This window comes from Symphalangus syndactylus, chromosome 7 (genome assembly GCF_028878055.3).
Source record: "Symphalangus syndactylus isolate Jambi chromosome 7, NHGRI_mSymSyn1-v2.1_pri, whole genome shotgun sequence".
Classification (NCBI taxonomy): Eukaryota; Metazoa; Chordata; class Mammalia; order Primates; family Hylobatidae; genus Symphalangus; species Symphalangus syndactylus.
Genome location: NC_072429.2, coordinates 93440208 through 93458229, shown reverse-complemented (window position 1 = coordinate 93458229; position 18022 = coordinate 93440208). Strand labels below are relative to the sequence as shown.

Below are 18022 nucleotides of genomic sequence, written 5' to 3'. Positions count from 1 at the left end.
TTAGGAAGAGAAACAATTATTTTGCCGGCGTCACAAGACGAAGAATCGAAAAAGTGTGAAAAAGGACTTCGCCCGCCCCAAAGCGCCCGTCCGCCGGCGGCTATTTCCCGGGCCTCAAGCGCGCTCGAGCGGCACAGCACAAAAGGCCGGGCGGGAGCCGGGGTCGCCTCCCGGTGCATCTCGGGAAGGGCTCCCGCCCGCGCAGCTCCGTCTCCCCGGCGCGGCCCTCTCGCCCTCCCGCTTGCTCTCCCGCTCGCCCAGGGCCGGGGCAGACGCGGCCAGCCCGAGCTGCCGCGGGTTCCGAGACGCCTTCACACTGTTCCTCCACCCGGGGGATTTTTGTTCCCGGAGCTGTTCCCCGCCTCGCTGCTCCCGCCGCAAAACCTGTTTGCGGAATACCCGCCGCAAGTCTGACTTGACGATGTGCAGTTTTGGGGTGCGGCAGTTGTGGGGACATTCATAGAGGCAGCGAAGGGACCCCTAGGTTTAAACACCCGGGGAAGTGTAAAGGAAGAGCGTCGGGCCCGCCTCCTTCCAATAGGGCTCCGGCGCGAACTGCGCCCTCCCGCGCTGCCGGCTCGCGCGGGCTCCGCAAGGCGCGCTGGCGGCGGCGGCGGGGCGGGGCGCGGCACGGCACGCGGGCCTGGGGCCTGCACGTGGTGGCGACCGTTCTTCCCACCCGGCCAGGTCCCCGGGGACCACCGCGCTCACGGGGAGAGGGAATGCCGTTCCCGGGCCCCGCTCCGGAGAGGGGTTTTACCCTCGGGGGCCCCGGAATTGGAGGTGGGGAAGAGAGGAAGCAAGGGACGGCGCGGCGTGGCGCGAGCGTTTCCTGCGCGGGGACTGCGGGATGGCAGCTGGAGGCCACTGCAGGGGCAAGGCGGCGGGCTGGGGGAGCGACCGACACATGAGGAGGGAAACCCGGTAGGGGGAGCAGGGAGCCGGAAAACAGGGTTGATACATACCTGGGTGGGCGGGCTGGAAATGCCTTCCCTGGGCGCCCAGCGCAGGGCCGGCGGAGCGGGCTCCGGATGGTCGCGGGCCGGGACTGGGGAGAGCAGAGTCGCATTTGGCCCGGCGCGCGGCTGAGCGGTGTTTACATTCTGCAGCCGCTCCACGTTGTGCTGCCGCCCGCGCCTCCCATTGGCCAGCTCTTCAGCCAACGCTTTGCTCCTCCCCGAGGGGCGGGCCCTCGGGTCCCCGCGTCGCTCAGGAAAGACCTGGGTTCCCTGAGGCCTTGGCGGGACAGCTAGGGCGCGCCCCTGGACGGTCACTTCCCAGCCACCCTATGGTCGCCCGAGTCGTGTCCCCCTGTTATGCTCCCGGGCTGAGCCGCAGCCTGACACCCCCGAAATCCAGGAGTTGCAGTGGGAGGGAGCAAAAGCAAACTGGCGGGAGACGCGGGAGCCAGGCGGCGGGGAGGCTAGCCGCGGAGAAGGAGGCCCTGAGAGTTTCCCTACCGCCGCCGGCCGCGCCGTGGAGCGCGGTGGACAAGGGCCGAAGGCCTGGGAGAGTGGACCCCACGGCCGCTCTGGGTGGCGGGCGCACACTGAGAGCAGGGCGCGGCGCGCGGGCGCGCGGGCGGACGGGCGGGAGAGGGGAGCGCGCTGTCCGGAGGTGTCAGTCTGAGGCGCATGCGTGCGGGGCGGGACTGGCCCGGCCTATATATTGGGTTGGCGCCGGCGCCAGCTGAGCCGAGCGGTAGCTGGTCTGGCGGTGAGGAGGTGCTGCGCGTAGGGGGGATGCGGGAGGAAAGAAAGCCCAGTTGGGCCGATCACTTACCACAGGCGGGAGCCTCAGGGAGGAAAATCGGGAGGGCTGAGAACTAGATGACTGGGGCTCATGGGTCCCCGCGTTCCGTCCCTGTCAGGAACCTTGGCAGGGGACCGAGAGGCGGGTGGGCATGGAGAGCCGCCCCTCGTTCTAGGGGCTTCTCTATCCCACTCTCATTTCGGGAGCTATCCCGTGGGAGAGAGGATGGGAGGCCGGGTCCCCTCCATGGGGAGAAAAGTTCCCGGCCAGCCCAGTCTCCCCTTTCTTTAGCTCCTTTTCCTGCCCTCCCCCCCGCCCTCCGCTTCCCATCTGGAGTTGGGGTCCCGGCGCCCCTCCGAGCGGCGGTAGGGCGGCGGGGCCGGGAAGGAGGGAAAGGAGACTGGAGGCCGTGACACCAGTCTTGGTTCCTCCGCCCCCTGCTTCCCCGCCACCGCCGCTCTCCAAATTGGCGCGGAACCGGCTTCTCCACAGCATTTCGCCTCCACAACCCCCTCTCCGCGCTGGTCCAGGATGGGAGGCGGGACGTGGGGGCGCTGCCCAAGCCCCATTCCCGGTGTACGGGGGAGAGGGTGGAGGACCCAGAAAAACCCGTTTGAGGAAGATGTGCCTCCCTGCGCGTTCAAGGTGTCAGGAGTGCTTGGTGAATTTTTGGACACCCGCGTTCCAGCTGTACATTCAGTTGAGGAAATGCAGGCGTGTATCCAAAATGAATTACCATGAGCTAGCTAACACAGCACAGAAGATGGCAAGGTCACAGGGCCCAGGCCCCCTTCGGAGGGACTGAGCTTTCACCTCCGAATCAGCGTCTTACTGGCACTTGGAGAATGTGAATGACAATGTACTTGACTGCGGCTTTTCCTCTCCCCCCTTCAGAGGTTTTATACACCTGAAAGAAGAGAATGTCAAGACGAAGGTAACATTATCTGCCTTAGAGACATGTTTCAAATTAGTTGCTGCCTTTAACTTACTAATTACACTTCCTTTTTAAAAATTCACTGCAGTAGCCGTTTACAAGCTAAGCAGCAGCCCCAGCCCAGCCAGACGGAATCCCCCCAAGAAGCCCAGATAATCCAGGCCAAGAAGAGGAAAACTACCCAGGTGATTTAAGGAGAAAGAGAGAGGAAAGAAATTCCATGCTGGGACTTTAGTTTACCAATGGTCTTTGCTATTTTCCAGGATGTCAAAAAAAGAAGAGAGGAGGTCACCAAGAAACATCAGTATGAAATTAGGGTAATGCAGAACTGGACTGGGTGGGTTTGGGGGAAAAATGGAGGATAGATGAATAAGAATAGAATTATGTGTTTATTGCTTTGCAATAGATTCCTCTGACACTTTTACTTTTAATGCCCCTAGAGGTCAGCAGGAAGGCGCTTATCTTTGGGTGGTTTCTATGTGCCCGAATCCTACTACAGCTGCAGAGTAAGTGCCTTCAAGCAGCTGGTTCCTTTTTGTAAATTCCTCCCTCTTGGAACTGCCTGGTGCACCAGGGCCCGCCTAATCTGTCCAATATACTGCTCTTTGTTCCCTCGCAGACTCTAGTAGACGGTCCTAATAGCTGCTTCTTGGGCATAAATAGGATGTGAGATCACTGACAGCCTGGCGCGCAACCCTTTGGTACCTCTTCTTCCTATGTGTTTTACAGAAAGCAGCACTTTGGAGATAGTGATTGCCTTTGAAACCAGCATTATTGGAAAAAGGATCCTTTAAGTAATTGATTCCATTTTTAAGGTTTTGCTTTCAAATATTCAAAAGTATCAGAGCACATTTTTTTTTTTAAAAAGAGCTTATTTAAAAAAAAAAAAAAAGTCCCTGCTACTATTGCTAGATACAGAGAACTACAATTCTGTGATCTTGAAAGTGATTAGTATTTTAGACTGCAGGTGCATTTTGTTATTACTGTCCTCCTTCAACACCTAATGTCTTCTGTTACCAGAGTTGCATTTTGTTGTCTAAAACATCCTATTACTCTTTATAAAAATCAACATGAGCTATATGGCTTGTTTATAAAATATGAATGTCAAATTAGCTATATTGCCATCTATGTTAGCTGAAATTATGATTCTTTAGACATATTAGCTTTCATTTATGAAAGATCCATTACAAAAACTAAGGTTTTCCTTGCACAAATTGATATTTTTCTTTTTTTTAATGACAGAATTGTTGGCCACCTGTATTATCTGGGGGTATCAGTCCTTGCATTATCATTGAAACACCTCACAAAGAAATAGGAACAAGTGATTTCTCCAGATTTACAAATTACAGATTTAAAAATCTTTTTATTAATCCTTCACCTTTGCCTGATTTAAGGTAAGAAAAATATCAGTGATTTTATTTCAAAGATATAAAGTTGTGCTGATTTAATACATGGCACTATTTTGTCTTTTGATGTCATAAAATAGAAAAACTTATAAAAATTGTTTACTAATATTTAAGCATATGTCATTTTATCTGAGAGTAGTGCTGTTTGCAAATGATATGGGTATTTAAAACACCGATTCTACAAAATTATTTTCATTTGCTTGCTGACTACTATAAAGACTTAACAGGACGGAATTAGTTTTTTGTTAAGATAGAAACATTTTTACATGTACAGCTTTTTCCTTTAAAATTTTTATTCGTGTTTCTTGCAGCTTCAACTCAAAGGAAGCTTTTTCAATTGATGTATCAACCCTATTTATTTCTTACCAAACTTAGTAAGGTCTATACTTAATTCTTTTTTCTAGTCCATGAGTATAACTAAGAGGTACAGCTTATACAAAACATGTACTGTATTAATTTATGATTGGCCTTAATAAGCAATTTAATGGAATCAGACACTTAAACTCACCAATCCCCCTTTCCCTGCACTCTGTCCCACCTTACCTACCCCATAGGTGATCCTGCTATAGATGATCTATTTAGAGGTGATTGAGATTTCTCTTGACTGTGATCACATGCCTTACATGTTTAACTTTTTTGTATTGCTCTTGAGAAAACATTTTTTTTTTTCACTTTTAATTGCATTTATTTTAGTGCTGAATTTACTCCTGTGCCATAAGTTTTTGTTTCTTCAGTTTCTTCTGGGATATCTTTTTCTTCTGGGCAACCGCCTCTTCTGGTTTAGGAACAATTTGTTCCTTTTCACTAAAGATCATTTCGATGCGGCAGGGAGAGATCATGTATGAGTTAATCCGACTATGAGCTCTGTAGGTCCGTTGGCACATCATAGGTGCTTTGTTCACTTGGAGATGCTCAATGACCGGAGAATCTACACCTAAACTCTTAAGTTCAGCATTACTCTCTGCATTTTTAAGCATGTGCGGCAAAAATTCAGCACTCTTTTTGGGCCACCAACCTTGTGTCCAGTCCCACTGCTTGGCCTGGGGTACACCTACCAATTCCACCATTGTAATGTCAGAATGGTACACGCTGTTTCTGTAAAGTGACATTTTAAAAATACTTCATGGTGTTTTTTTTTTTCTGGAGACGGAGCTTTGCTGTTGTCGCCCAGGCTGGAGTGCAGTGGCGGCGTGATCTCGCCTCACTGCAACCTCCACCTCCTGGGTGCAAGTGATTCTCCTGCCTCAGCCTCCTGAATAGCTGGGATTACGGGCGTGCCACCACGCCCAGCTAATTTTTTGTATTTTTAGTAGAGACAGGGTTTCTTTTTTTTTTTTTTTTTTTTGAGACGAGTCTCGCTCTGTCGCCCAGGCTGGAGTGCAGTGGCACAATCTCAGCTCACTGCAAGCTCCGCCTCCCGGGCCATTCTCCTGTCTCAGCCCCTCTGAGTGGCAGGAACTACAGGCGCCCGCCACCACGCCCGGCTAATTTTTTTTTTTTTTTTGAGACGGAGTCTCGCTGTGTCGCCCAGGCTGGAGTGCAGTGGTGCAGTCTCGGCTCACTGCAAGCTCCGCCTCCCAGGTTCACGCCATTCTCCTGCCTCAGCCTCTCCGAGTAGCTGGGACTACGGGCGCCCGCCACCACGCCTGGCTAACTTTTTGTATTTTTAGTAGAGATGGGGTTTCACTGTGGTCTCGATCTCCTGACCTCGTGATCCGCCCGCCTTGGCCTCCCAAAGTGCTGGGATTACAAGCGTGAGCCACCGCACCCGGCCAAGAGACAGGGTTTCACCATGTTGGCCAGGCTGGTCTCGAACTTCTGACCTTAGGTGATCCACCCGCCTCGGCCTTCCAAAGTGCAGGGACTACAGGTGTGAGCCACCGTGCCGGCCACTTTGTGGTTTTTCATATATGCATACCCTTGATAGGGCAGTTTCACGAGTGTTCTTACAGTGAACACAAAGATTTGAACCTCTTGATTTGCATGATTTTGTGGGGTTTTCCAGGTCAAGTGAATAGCCAACCATTTTCACAGATTACCTCAGACCACTTAGGGGAAAAGCAACATGGTTATCTTTTAACAGCAACCTTTGTAAAGCATAAATAAGTGGGACTAGAAGGCACTCCCTTGAAATCTGCAGGTTTGGATGATCATAGTCCAGGTTCCCACTGTGTTACTTCAGGCTTCTATTTATTCATGCAAAGGAAATGGTTTCCAAAAATTAAGGTAGAAGTTTTTTTTCTAATTTACTTTAAGAGCTTCTTCCAAGTTCTAATTAAAAGTTGCATTTCAGTGTCTGAAAGTTGAATTTTATCTATGTGTAAACAAGAGTTTGTATATTACATGGATTGCACAGTTTAAATTATGGTTTTTAGCCGGGCATGGTGGGTCACGCCTGTAATCCCAGCACTTTGAGAGGCTGAGGCAGATGGATCACTTGAGGTTAGAAGTTCGAGACCAGCCCAGCCAACATGGTGAAACCCCATCTCTACTAAAAATACAAAAACTAGCCAGGCTTGGTGGCAGGCACCTGTAACTCCCAGCTACTTGGGAGGCTGAGGCACAAGGATTGCTTGAACCTGGGAGATGGAGATTACAGTGAGCCAGGACTGTGCCGCTGCACTCTAGCCTGAGCCACAGAGCGAGACTCTGTCTCAAAAAAAAAAAAAAAAAAAAAAATTACGGTTTTTTTCCTCTCTTTCCATAGCTGGGGATGTTCAAAAGAAGTCTGGCTAAACATGTTAAAAAAGGAGAGCAGATATGTTCATGACAAACATTTTGAAGTTCTGCATTCTGACTTGGAACCACAGATGAGGTCCATACTTCTAGACTGGCTTTTAGAGGTATGTTACAGCAATACAAATTTCCTTTGTCTCTGTATGATGGAAGAATATTTAGCTGTAAATGTGCTTTCCATGTACTCTCAAGAGTTTATTGTTCATCCCCAGGAAGCTGTCTTTTTTGAGGTACTTACTGTAGTTGATTGCACCCAAAATGGAAAGTGACTCTATAAGAGTAAAATCAAGACAAAGCTACTACATGTAACTAAACCGAATTCAGAATTCCTGTTATCTGTGGATACTGCTGTGTACCGGCCACTTTCTGGGTGCCACAGATACTCAAGGTGAATGGAACATATAGTTGATTAGGTTTTCAATTATGCTATACAAAGTGAAGAACTAGAACTAGGCTTCAGGGCCCTCAAGTCTTTTTCTGTATTAACAAAATCAAATGATGATGAGGAATCCTGATTTCTATATCCTAAACCATAATGAGACTATGGGTATCTGGAAGCTCTAAGCCCTCTATGGTCCAGATACCTTCTCTTTATTATATTCTTCTGTTCTTTTCCAAGGTATACCATTAATTTAAAGGAATAGTGATCCTGAAGCCCCTATAGATTTGTGCCAGAATTTTCTCTCTTGTTTAGGTCCATTCCCTTTCTCTGGATAATAGCTCTAAAAAAGTTTCTGAAATTATTATTGAGAAAATGATTACTTATGTTGATGACAAACTGATTTTTCCTCCAACTCTTGGATATTTGCTCTGTAGTCTCTTTTTTTTTTTTTTTTTTTTTTTTTTTTTTTTTGAGACGGAGTCTCGCTCTGTCACCCAGGCTGGAGTGCAGTGGCGCAATCTCGGCTCACTGCAAGCTCTGCCTCCCGGGTTCACGCCATTCTCCTGCCTCAGCCTCTCCGAGTAGCTGGGACTACAGGCGCCAGCCACCGTGCCCGGCTAATTTTAGTCTCTTTAAAGACAGAGATGAAGCATTCTAAGGGAAAAAGACCATAGACTTTTTGGAGGAGGAACACATGGCAGAATAGATCTCAGAAGCTATCAGAACAGTTTTTAAGACTAAAATGTTGTCCTTTTGCATCAGGTCATCTTTTTCCTTATTTTGACTAGAAGGAGAGATTGTATTTGAATTGTGGGCACAAGAAGGCATTGGGTTTTGACTTTTTCTGAGTGTCTAGAGATCATGGAATCAACTTAAGCACAATTATGTTAATTTTTAATTTTTTTCCTTTTTGTTATACTGATACTCATCCAGTGGTTATCCTATTCAATTTATTCCTGTTTTTACCTAAATATGATTATGTATGCAAGAGCATACACAGTATATCAAATCCGGCAGTGTTAAACTCTGTCTTAGTATATTCTTCAGTCTAGGAATGCAAACTTGATTCAACATTTGAAAATCTATTAATTTATTACCTTAACGGTAAATAAGAAAAATGCTAAGCTCTCAATAGATGCAAAAGACATTTTTTGAAATTCAACATTTTTTTTTTTTTTTTTTTTTTGAGATGGAGCCTCGCTGTTGTCACCCAGGCTGGAATGGAATGGCACAATCTCAGCTCATTGCAACCTATGCATCTCGGGTTCAAGCGACCTTTCTGTCTCAGCCACTTACACAGCTGGGATTACAGGCGCGGGCCACCATACTGGCTAAATTTTGTATTTTTAATAGAGATGGGGTTTCACCCTATTGGCCAGGCTGGTCTTGAACTCCTGACCTCAAGTGATCCTCCCGCCTTGGCCTCCCAAAGTGCTGGGATTACAGGTGTGAGCCACTGTACTCGGCCAGCAAAAGAGATTTTCTTAACTCATTATTAGAAACCCATGTGGCCAGGTGTGGTGGCTCATACCTGTAATGCCAGCAGTTTGGAAGACTGAGGCAGGCAGATCAGTTGAAGCCAGGAGTTCGAGACCAGCCTGGCCAACATGGTAAAATCCCATCTCTACTAAAAATACAAAAAATTAGCTGGGCATGGTGGCACACACCTGTAATCTCAGCTACTCAGAGGCTGAGGTAGGAGAATCGCCTGAACCTGGGAGGCAGAGGTTGCAGTGAGCCACTGCACTCCAGCCTGGGTGACAAAGTGAGACCCTGTCAAAAAAAAACAAAAAAACAAAAAAAACTCTGGTATATATCTTTATTTCCTCATCTCCAAAATGGGGATAATGGTACCTACTTATGGAGTTACTGTGAGAATTAAAAGCTTTCCCTCAAAGTGTAGAAATGACAGATACTATTTATTATTATTAATAACAATAGTGAAACATCAGGGCAATTCCTATTAAAGTCAGAAACAAGAGATAAGATTTTGTTTATCACCAGTGTTAACCATTCAGTATCCTTTGATAATTTTTAACAGTGCAGTAAAATATGAAAAATAAATGAGGTAAGAAAAACTATAAAACTAGTAAATGTGGATAATAATAGATTTGTTTATCCTAATAGTACATCTTAGTTTCTTTTTTTCCTTTCCTATCTTAGCTTTGCTATCAGTTTGGCTTAAACATATTTTAAAATCTGATATGCTAAGAAATGACTTTCAAATTTGGAGAACTTCAGAGGATAATATTTAAATGTTTGGATTCTTCTCTAGGTATGTGAAGTATACACACTCCATAGGGAAACATTTTATCTTGCACAAGACTTTTTTGATAGATTTATGTTGACACAAAAGGATATAAATAAAAATATGCTTCAACTCATTGGAATTACCTCATTATTCATTGCTTCCAAACTTGAGGTAAGTTCTCAAAGTTTATCCTTAGATATATTTATCCCAAACTTTTTTTTGAATCAACATATTAATCCCAAAGAATACTATGTTTTATATTAACTCCTTAGAAAAATGAATGTTTTTGTTTCTCAGTACATTTTCTGAACATTACCACAGGGATGAATGATAAATTATCATAGTTCCCTCTGTAATGTCTGAGCCTTATTGTAAATCTCTAGTTTAGATTCTGGGATTAGTATCTAAGCGAAATGTCCCATGGCTCATTCTGCCAAATGAAACATATTGATGCTCTATTTATATACATAATTATAGCATTTGTATTCAACAGAATGACCTTTGAAAACTAAACAGCTAATAAAATGAAATGAAATGAGTACTGTGTTGGGTTAGAATGATGGTTTATCCAGCCTTTTTTCTTTTTTTGAGACGAAGTCTCACTCTTTTGCCCAGGCTGGAGTGCAATGGCGCCATCTTGGCTCTCTGCAACCTCTGCCTCCCAAGTTCAAGTGATTCTCCTGCCTCAGCCTCCCGAGTAGCTGGGATTACAGGCGCTTGCCACCACGCCCAGCTGATTTTTGTATTTTTAGTGGAGATGGGGTTTCACCATGTTGGCCAGGCTGGTCTTGAACTCCTGACTCAGGCGATCTACCCGCCTCGGCCTCCCAACGTGCTGGGACTACAGGCATGAGCCACCGCACCTGGCCAGCCTAGTATTTTTGTATCTGATGGTGCTGCCCTGATAGAAGGCACCTCCTTTCTTAAGATTTTCCTTCACATAAGCTCAATTTACTTTTCTTAATACATGATGGATATCATCAATACTTTCATCTAAAACTTTTATAGCTGGTATCATTTTGAGAGAAGAGGGATTGTGATCATATATTAATTTTTTAACTGTTTTCCTTTAAATGTCTTTTGAGCCTTAAGAGCCATCCCCAAATTCTGCTGAATTTGGCACATAAACTTGTGTTCAGTCTATCCTTACTTGAAATTATACTGTTTTAGACAACTTTCTAGACTGAAATCCTGATCTTTTAGCCTGTTCTCCTATGTGGGAGACACCTAATCCTTTGATGATTCTAATTCTTCTCTGGAGTGCTAAGACAGACCTGTTAGCCAAACTGCACAAAGTATTTTTTGATTAACCATATTTTTGTACTAGGGTAAAGGAAATGTTTTTAGTTTCTAGACCTTATTTGTTGGGTGCTTTGCTTTTGTTTTTTGAGACAGGGTCTTACTGTCACACAGGCTGGATGCAGTGGCACTACTGTAGCTCAGTACAGCCTCGACCTCCCAGGCTACAGCGATCCTCCCACCTCAGCCTCCGGAATAGCTGAGACTACAGGGATCCACCACCATGCCTGGCTATTTTTTCTTGTAGAGACAGCGTTTCTCTTTGTTGCTCACACTGGTCTTAAACTCCTGGGCTCAGGTGATCTCCTACCTCGACCTCCCAAAGTGCTGGGATTATAGGTGTGAGCTGCTGCACTGCACCCGGCAGGGTGTCTCCTTTTGATCTGACCAACATATCAGGCAATCTTAAAACTAAGTTTGGCTGTTCTTTAACTGAAATGACATAAGACATTCTAGTTGTATTAATGAAAATTCAAAGTCAATTCTATGAAAAGAAGTGTTGGTAATCAATATAGTTACTAGATACCTAGATATGAAAATATCTTACTTTGTTTTGACTATAGAATTATTTTACTGAGATTTATAGTTAGTGAAGCTGTCCTTAAATCTGAAGCCTGTGTGTGATTTGTATATAGATGGTCCCCTACTTAGCATGGTTTGACCTACGATGTTTTGACTTTATGATGGTTGAAAACAACCTGCATTCATTATGCCCCTTGACATAGAACAGGGCTATGTCTGCTTAGGTTGAAAATACTCTAAGTTGAAAGTGCACTTTCTGGCCAGGTGCGGTGGTTAATCCCAGCACTTTGGGAGGCCAAGGCGGGCAAATCATTTGCAGTCAGGAGTTTGAGATCAACCTGGCCTACATGGTGAAATCCTCTCTCTCCTGAAAATGCAAAAAATAGCCAGGCATAGTGGCACACACCTGTAACCCCAGCTACTGGGGAGGCTGAGACACAAGAATCACTTGAGCCTGGAAGGTGGAAGTTGCAGTGAACCGAGATTGCACCACTGCACTCCAGCCTGAGTGATAGAGTGAGACTACCTCAAAAAAAAAAAAGAAAATGTACTTTTTGTCTTTGCTTATTTCTTCAAGAAAATGAAAATGCACTTTCTACTTAAAACGATATTTTGGTTTATTGGGATGTAACCCCATTGTAGACTGAGGATGTGTAATTTGTAATTAATTTCAATCTCAATTGTACTCAATAAAAATATTACAATTTAAAGGAAATCTACGCTCCTAAACTCCAAGAGTTTGCTTATGTCACTGATGGTGCTTGCAGTGAAGAGGATATCTTAAGGATGGAACTCATTATATTAAAGGTAATAATAATTATGTTTTCCTAGTTGCAAAAAAGAAACCATGTTACTAAGTAACATAAGTAGTTATGATTGAATCTCAAATACTACAATGTAAAAAGTCAAAACTGAGGTATTAGGATCCAGTTCTAAGAGGTTAATGCATCAAAATATTGACAATGGTTATGGTTGAATGGGGAATTTACTTAACCTCTAACCTCTACTATATAATGTGGTGTATGTGTCTACATTCATTAACAGGCATTTTTAAATTTTGTTTAACAGGCTTTAAAATGGGAACTTTGTCCTGTAACAATCATCTCCTGGCTAAATCTCTTTCTCCAAGTTGATGCTCTTAAAGATGCTCCTAAAGTTCTTCTACCTCAGTATTCTCAGGAAACATTCATTCAAATAGCTCAGGTACTGACATTTTTATTGATTCAATGGTAATGTTATTAATTACAGGTTTCAGTGTGTATAGTCTTAAATAGGCTATACCACAAAATGACATATTGACTTCACTCCTTAATTCTAGAACAAAACTTTTGACGCATAAAGTTCTGTCCCCAGTGTTTATGTTGCTTAATATTTCTAGAAAAACAAAGTCCTTACACTTTTCTGAGTACTTTCATTCTTTAGGAGTCCAAACCAAAGTATCTCTTTTTGATATAAAATGGGGAAAAGCATTTTTTCGCCAGTTGTGTTTAAGCTTTATAATGGCATAGAATTATTCTGTATGATGTCTTTACATTTGGTTACACAGAGTGCCTATCAAGTTAAATATCAGAATTAAAATTACTTTGTTAAAAAATTTTTTAGAACATAAATTCGAAGTAAACTTTTCCAGGCTAGCATATTTAACAAAGTAAGTAAGTAGAGGAGGAGGAGGATCTGGCCGGGCGCTGTGGCTCAGGTCTCTAATCCCAGCACTTTGGGTGGCTGAGGCAGGCAGGCAGATCACTTGAGGTCAGGAGTTTGAGACCAGCCTAGCCAACATGTTACTTGGGAGACTGAGGCAGGAGAATCGCTTGAACCTGGGAGATGGAGGTTGCAGTGAGCCAAGATCGCACTGCTGCAACAGAGCAACAGCCTGAGCAACAGAGCAAGACTCCACCTCAAAAAATTAAAAAAAAAAAAAAAAAAAAAAAAAAAAAGGAGATCCCATTCTTTCTTGCTTACTTCTCGTAAGTAATCTTAAGGCTGCTGTATCTGCCATATAACAAATGTGAAGAAAATCTACCTTCTTATTCTATGTGGGATGTGAAAATCTAACATATGGAAGACATTTGAGGATAATTATTAAGTCACTTAGGTTAAAATTTGTGGGCAGTGGTGCTTAAATCTAGCACATTATGAATACTCAAATTGGATAACCACTAAGTATACTGAAATTGGTTTATTTTATAAAACTTTTTATTAAAAGCTTAATTTTTTCATCCAGAATTCCTAGCATCCCAAATTGTCCTAGGCAGCTATACCCTTCTGATAGTGATGGTAAATCTCTGATAAGCCAATAAACAATGTGGAGTTTCTAGAGGCATATAACAGTAATATTTCACTTCCAATTCCCAGCTCTTCTCCCATTTCTCCTACCTTCTGGACCAATGAGGACAAACAGAATTGAAGTTTAATTCCACTGCACAAGTATCTTCTCAAATCTGTGAAATCTACCCCTTTTACACTATACCATTCCACTGCTACTTGTTCAGCTCTTATTGCCTAGATTATACAGCCTTTTAACTAATCTCACGGCTTAATAAACATGTTTTCTTCTAGTCTGTCTGCTTCACTGCATTCTAAGGTATCTTTCTTAAAATGGAACTTTGATTTAAAAATCTTCCAGTAGCTTCAAGAATCAGCCTATAAAATTCTGATTTCTTAAAGACCCTTTGTGATCCAATCTAGACAATGCCTCTTTCTAGCCACCACCCCTCATCTTTCTTGATAAGATATGAAGGAAAAGTACTCATTTCATATTTTTCACCTTAGGAGTTCTGAACTGTGAACTGAGTTCCAAGTGATGTTCCTATACCTAGAACATTCTCTGCCTCCTACTCTTCCTGGCTGCCTTATCTTTTAAGACCCATTTATGGCAATTTGAGGCCATCCCTATCTTTTCCAATCTAGATTAGGTGCCCTTCCTGCTAGTACATGTCACACTGTATTACAACAGTCCTTCCTTGTCTACTTCCTTCAGGTTGGTGGCTTTTTTTTTTTTTTGAGATGGAGTCTCGCTCTTTCGGCCAGGCTGGAGTGCAGTGGCGCGATCTCTGCTCACTGCAAGCTCCGCCTCCCAGGTTCATGCCATTCTCCTGCCTCAGCCTCCCCAGTAGCTGGGACTACAGGCGCCTGCCACCACGCCCGGCTAATTTGTTGTATTTTTTTAGTAGAGACGGGGTTTCACCATGTTAGCCAGGATGGTCTCGATCTCCTGACCTCGTGATCCACCCGCCTCGACCTCCGAAAGTGCTGGGATTACAGGCGTGAGCCACCGTGCCCGGCCGGGTGGTGGCTTATTTATCTCTAGATCCCTAAAGTTTTAGCAAGAGACATTTAGTACTCATCTTTCTCCTAAATTGCTTGTACTTTTGTTTTTCCTTTGTTAGCTTTTAGATCTGTGTATTCTAGCCATTGATTCATTAGAGTTCCAGTACAGAATACTGACTGCTGCTGCCTTGTGCCATTTTACCTCCATTGAAGTGGTTAAGAAAGCCTCAGGTAACACTCTCTATTTGTTGTCTTCTTACCTTTTCACAACTTCTAATGGGACTACAGTCTCTGAACTTTAGAAACATTCTGCTAAACATGAATTTAAAACTTTGGCAAAAAAAAAAATTAGCTGTTCCCAGTGATTATCTTTCTGTTAGAAGTACTTTCCAATCCTGAATGTTTATCAACAAAAAGACCAAATGGAATTTAAATACAGTTGAAACGAATCAACATAGAGTTCTTTGGGATTTGACCATTTCAATTTCATATGTAGAAGGTACTGGTTAAGAAGTTCTGAAGTCCTTTTTCCCTTCAACATAGTCATGTAAATAGTTTGAGAGTGATAATCTGTTTTGACATGCTAAACTTGTTATGATTTGGTTTCTTTTTAAAATATCTCAACAACAGCAGCAAGTACATCAGACATATCTAAGAGAGTTTCTGATGTACAACCTTCATGCTTTTCTAACTTTTTTCTATCTAGGTTTGGAGTGGGACAGTATTTCAGAATGTGTAGATTGGATGGTACCTTTTGTCAATGTAGTAAAAAGTACTAGTCCAGTGAAGCTGAAGACTTCTAAGAAGATTCCTATGGAAGACAGACATAATATCCAGACACATACAAACTATTTGGCTATGCTGGTATGTTTGAGTTTTTTGGCTTTGCTATCTGAATCTAGTAAGTCACTGAAACTGATGGTAGGAATAGAGTACTCCTTCAGGCAGTTTCAGGGGAAAGAAAGTTCTAATGGGCACACTGATTTCAAAATGTAGAAAAGTTAATAAAATTACTTTGAAATCAAAGCAAGATTTGTGAAGTGTCTCAAGATCAATGCCAACAGTCTAGATAAGAGTTTAAAAAATATATAACATGTTATGGCTGGGCGCGGTGGCTCACGCCTGTAATCCCAGCACTTTTTGGGAGGCCGAGGCGGGCGGATCACGAGGTCAGGAGATCGAGACCATCCTGGCTAACACAGTGAAACTCTGTCTCTACTAACAATACAAAAAATTAGCCAGGTGTGGTGGCACGTGCCTGTAGTCCCAGCTACTCGGGAGGCTGAAGCAGGAGAAAGGCGTGAACCCAGGAGGTGGAGGTTGCAGTGAGCTGAGACTACGCCACTGCACTCCAGCCTGGGTGACAGAGCGAGACTCTGTCTCAAAAAAAAAAAAAAAAAAATTAATTATATATATATATAGATAGATAGAGAGAGAGAGAGAGAGAGAGATATATAACATGTTACAGAAACTTTCAGAATATGACCCTTCACACTTGCAAAGACATAAAAAGACTATTAAAATTAGGCCTAAATAATCTCAGATAAGTACCCAGAAGTCTGGTTTGACTTTGATTTATGAAATCAGTGCATGATTTCTTCCCATGTATAGGAAGAAGTAAATTACATAAACACCTTCAGAAAAGGGGGACAGTTGTCACCAGTGTGCAATGGAGGCATTATGACACCACCGAAGAGCACTGAAAAACCACCAGGAAAACACTAAAGAAGATAACTAAGCAAACAAGTTGGAATTCACCAAGACTGGGTAGAACTGGTATCACTGAACTACTAAAGTTTTACAGGAAAATAGTGTTGTGATTGATTGTCCTAGCCAATTCAGAAGTTACACTGCCATTCTTTGATTTTAAAACTTACAATTGGCACTAAAGAATACATTTAATTATTTCCTATGTTAGCTGTTAAAGAAACAGCAGGACTTGACTTGTTTACAAAGATGTCTTCATTCCCAAGGTTACTGGATAGAAGCCAACCACAGTCTATACCATAGCAATGTTTTTCCTTTAATCCAGTGTTACTGTGTTTATCTTGATAAACTAGGAATTTTGTCACTGGAGTTTTGGACTGGATAAGTGCTACCTTAAAGGGTATACTAAGTGATGATATAGTACTTTGAATCTAGTTGTTAGATTCTCAAAATTCCTACACTCTTGACTAGTGCAATTTGGTTCTTGAAAATTAAATTTAAACTTGTTTACAAAGGTTTAGTTTTGTAATAAGGTGACTAATTTATCTATAGCTGCTATAGCAAGCTATTATAAAACTTGAATTTCTACAAATGGTGAAATTTAATGTTTTTTAAACTAGTTTATTTGCCTTGCCATAACACATTTTTTAACTAATAAGGCTTAGATGAACATGGTGTTCAACCTGTGCTCTAAACAGTGGGAGTACCAAAGAAATTATAAACAAGATAAATGCTGTGGCTCCTGCCTGACTGGGGCTTTATTGACATGTAGTTGCTTGGTAATAACCTTTTTGTGTATCACAATTTGGGTGAAAAACTTAAGTACCCTTTCAAACTATTTATATGAGGAAGTCACTTTATTACTCTAAGATATCCCTAAGGAATTTTTTTTTAATTTAGTGTGACTAAGGCTTTATTTATGTTTGTAAAACTGTTAAGGTCCTTCCTAAATTCCTCCATTGTGAGATAAGGACAGTGTCGACGTGATAACACTTGACCTAAACTTCTATTTTCTTAAGGAAGAAGAGTATTAAATATATACTGACTCCTAGAAATCTATTTATTAAAAAAAAAAGACACAAAAACTTGCTGTACATAGGCTATTTCTAAATATTTTAAATTAGCTTTTAAAAAAAAAAATCCAACCTCATAAAGTAGATTAGAAAACTAGATTGCTAGTTTATTTTGTTATCAGATATGTGAATCTCTTCTCCCTTTGAAGAAATTATAAATTTAAGCTATTATGGTATGAAGTCTTCTGTATAGTTTGTTTTTAAACTAATATTTGTTTCAGTATTTTGTCTGAAAAGAAAACACCACTAATTGTGTACATATGTATTATATAAACTTAACCTTTTAATACTGTTTATTTTTAGCCCATTGTTTAAAAAATAAAAGTTAGAAAAATTTAACTGCTTAAAAGTAAAGTTTTGCCATTGCTTGGAGAAACTTTTTTTTCCTTCTCTGCGCTGCCAGCTGTAACACTTCTTCTGGATTGCTTGCATTCAACTCTGTCTGGCCGATGGCTTTGATCTTCCAAAACAGAAAAGTGATGTTATTAGAGGTGTGTCAAAAATTAAGTTTTGTTGGTACAAGTAATATAAAGCTACCTACGTGCTAACAACGATAAAGTTTAATGATTAACTGAACCTCTAATTGTAAAACCCCCAAGAGTCTTGGAAAAAAAATTAACATAAAGATTAACCAGGGCCACTCTCAAGGAAAGATGGACTACTGAGCCATCGTTTATGGAATTACTTAAG

At 42.6% G+C, this 18022-nt stretch overlaps 3 protein-coding genes across 29 annotated transcripts in view; 1 reads left to right on the top strand and 2 right to left on the bottom strand.

The window, feature by feature from the left end:
- Positions 1 to 1180, bottom strand: part of NDUFAF6 (NADH:ubiquinone oxidoreductase complex assembly factor 6) — a 185057-nt gene extending 183877 nt beyond the window's left edge. Inside the window, exon 1 of the mRNA XM_055286810.1 lies at positions 966 to 1180. Within this exon, the coding sequence (XP_055142785.1) occupies positions 966 to 1069 (104 nt within the window). The 5' untranslated portion in view covers positions 1070 to 1180. The remainder of the gene's footprint in view (positions 1 to 965) is intronic.
- CCNE2 (cyclin E2) lies at positions 209 to 17686 on the top strand. 18 transcript variants are annotated; one of them, XM_063643463.1, is made up of 13 exons: positions 417 to 436; positions 2647 to 2686; positions 2775 to 2871; positions 2950 to 3003; positions 3127 to 3192; positions 3929 to 4080; positions 6800 to 6935; positions 9486 to 9632; positions 11994 to 12089; positions 12351 to 12485; positions 14672 to 14783; positions 15259 to 15416; positions 16164 to 17686. In XM_063643463.1, exons 2-13 carry the CDS (start codon positions 2673 to 2675, stop codon positions 16275 to 16277), a joined length of 1281 nt encoding a protein of 426 aa, XP_063499533.1. In that variant the 5' UTR covers positions 417 to 436; positions 2647 to 2672; the 3' UTR covers positions 16278 to 17686. The 18 variants fall into 18 exon arrangements, with proteins under 18 accessions (XP_063499537.1, XP_063499541.1, XP_063499533.1 ...); XM_055286801.2 differs by lacking the exon at positions 417 to 436 and adding an exon at positions 511 to 783 and having other exon boundaries at positions 2778 to 2871; XM_055286798.2 differs by lacking the exon at positions 417 to 436 and adding an exon at positions 512 to 783.
- The window catches only part of INTS8 (integrator complex subunit 8), a 58022-nt gene continuing 57595 nt past the window's right edge, over positions 17596 to 18022 (bottom strand). For all 10 annotated transcript variants that reach the window (XM_055286783.2, XM_055286784.2, XM_063643443.1 and 7 more), the window contains one exon: positions 17596 to 17792. In XM_055286783.2, the coding sequence (XP_055142758.1) occupies positions 17676 to 17792 (117 nt within the window). In that variant the 3' untranslated portion in view covers positions 17596 to 17675. The remainder of the gene's footprint in view (positions 17793 to 18022) is intronic.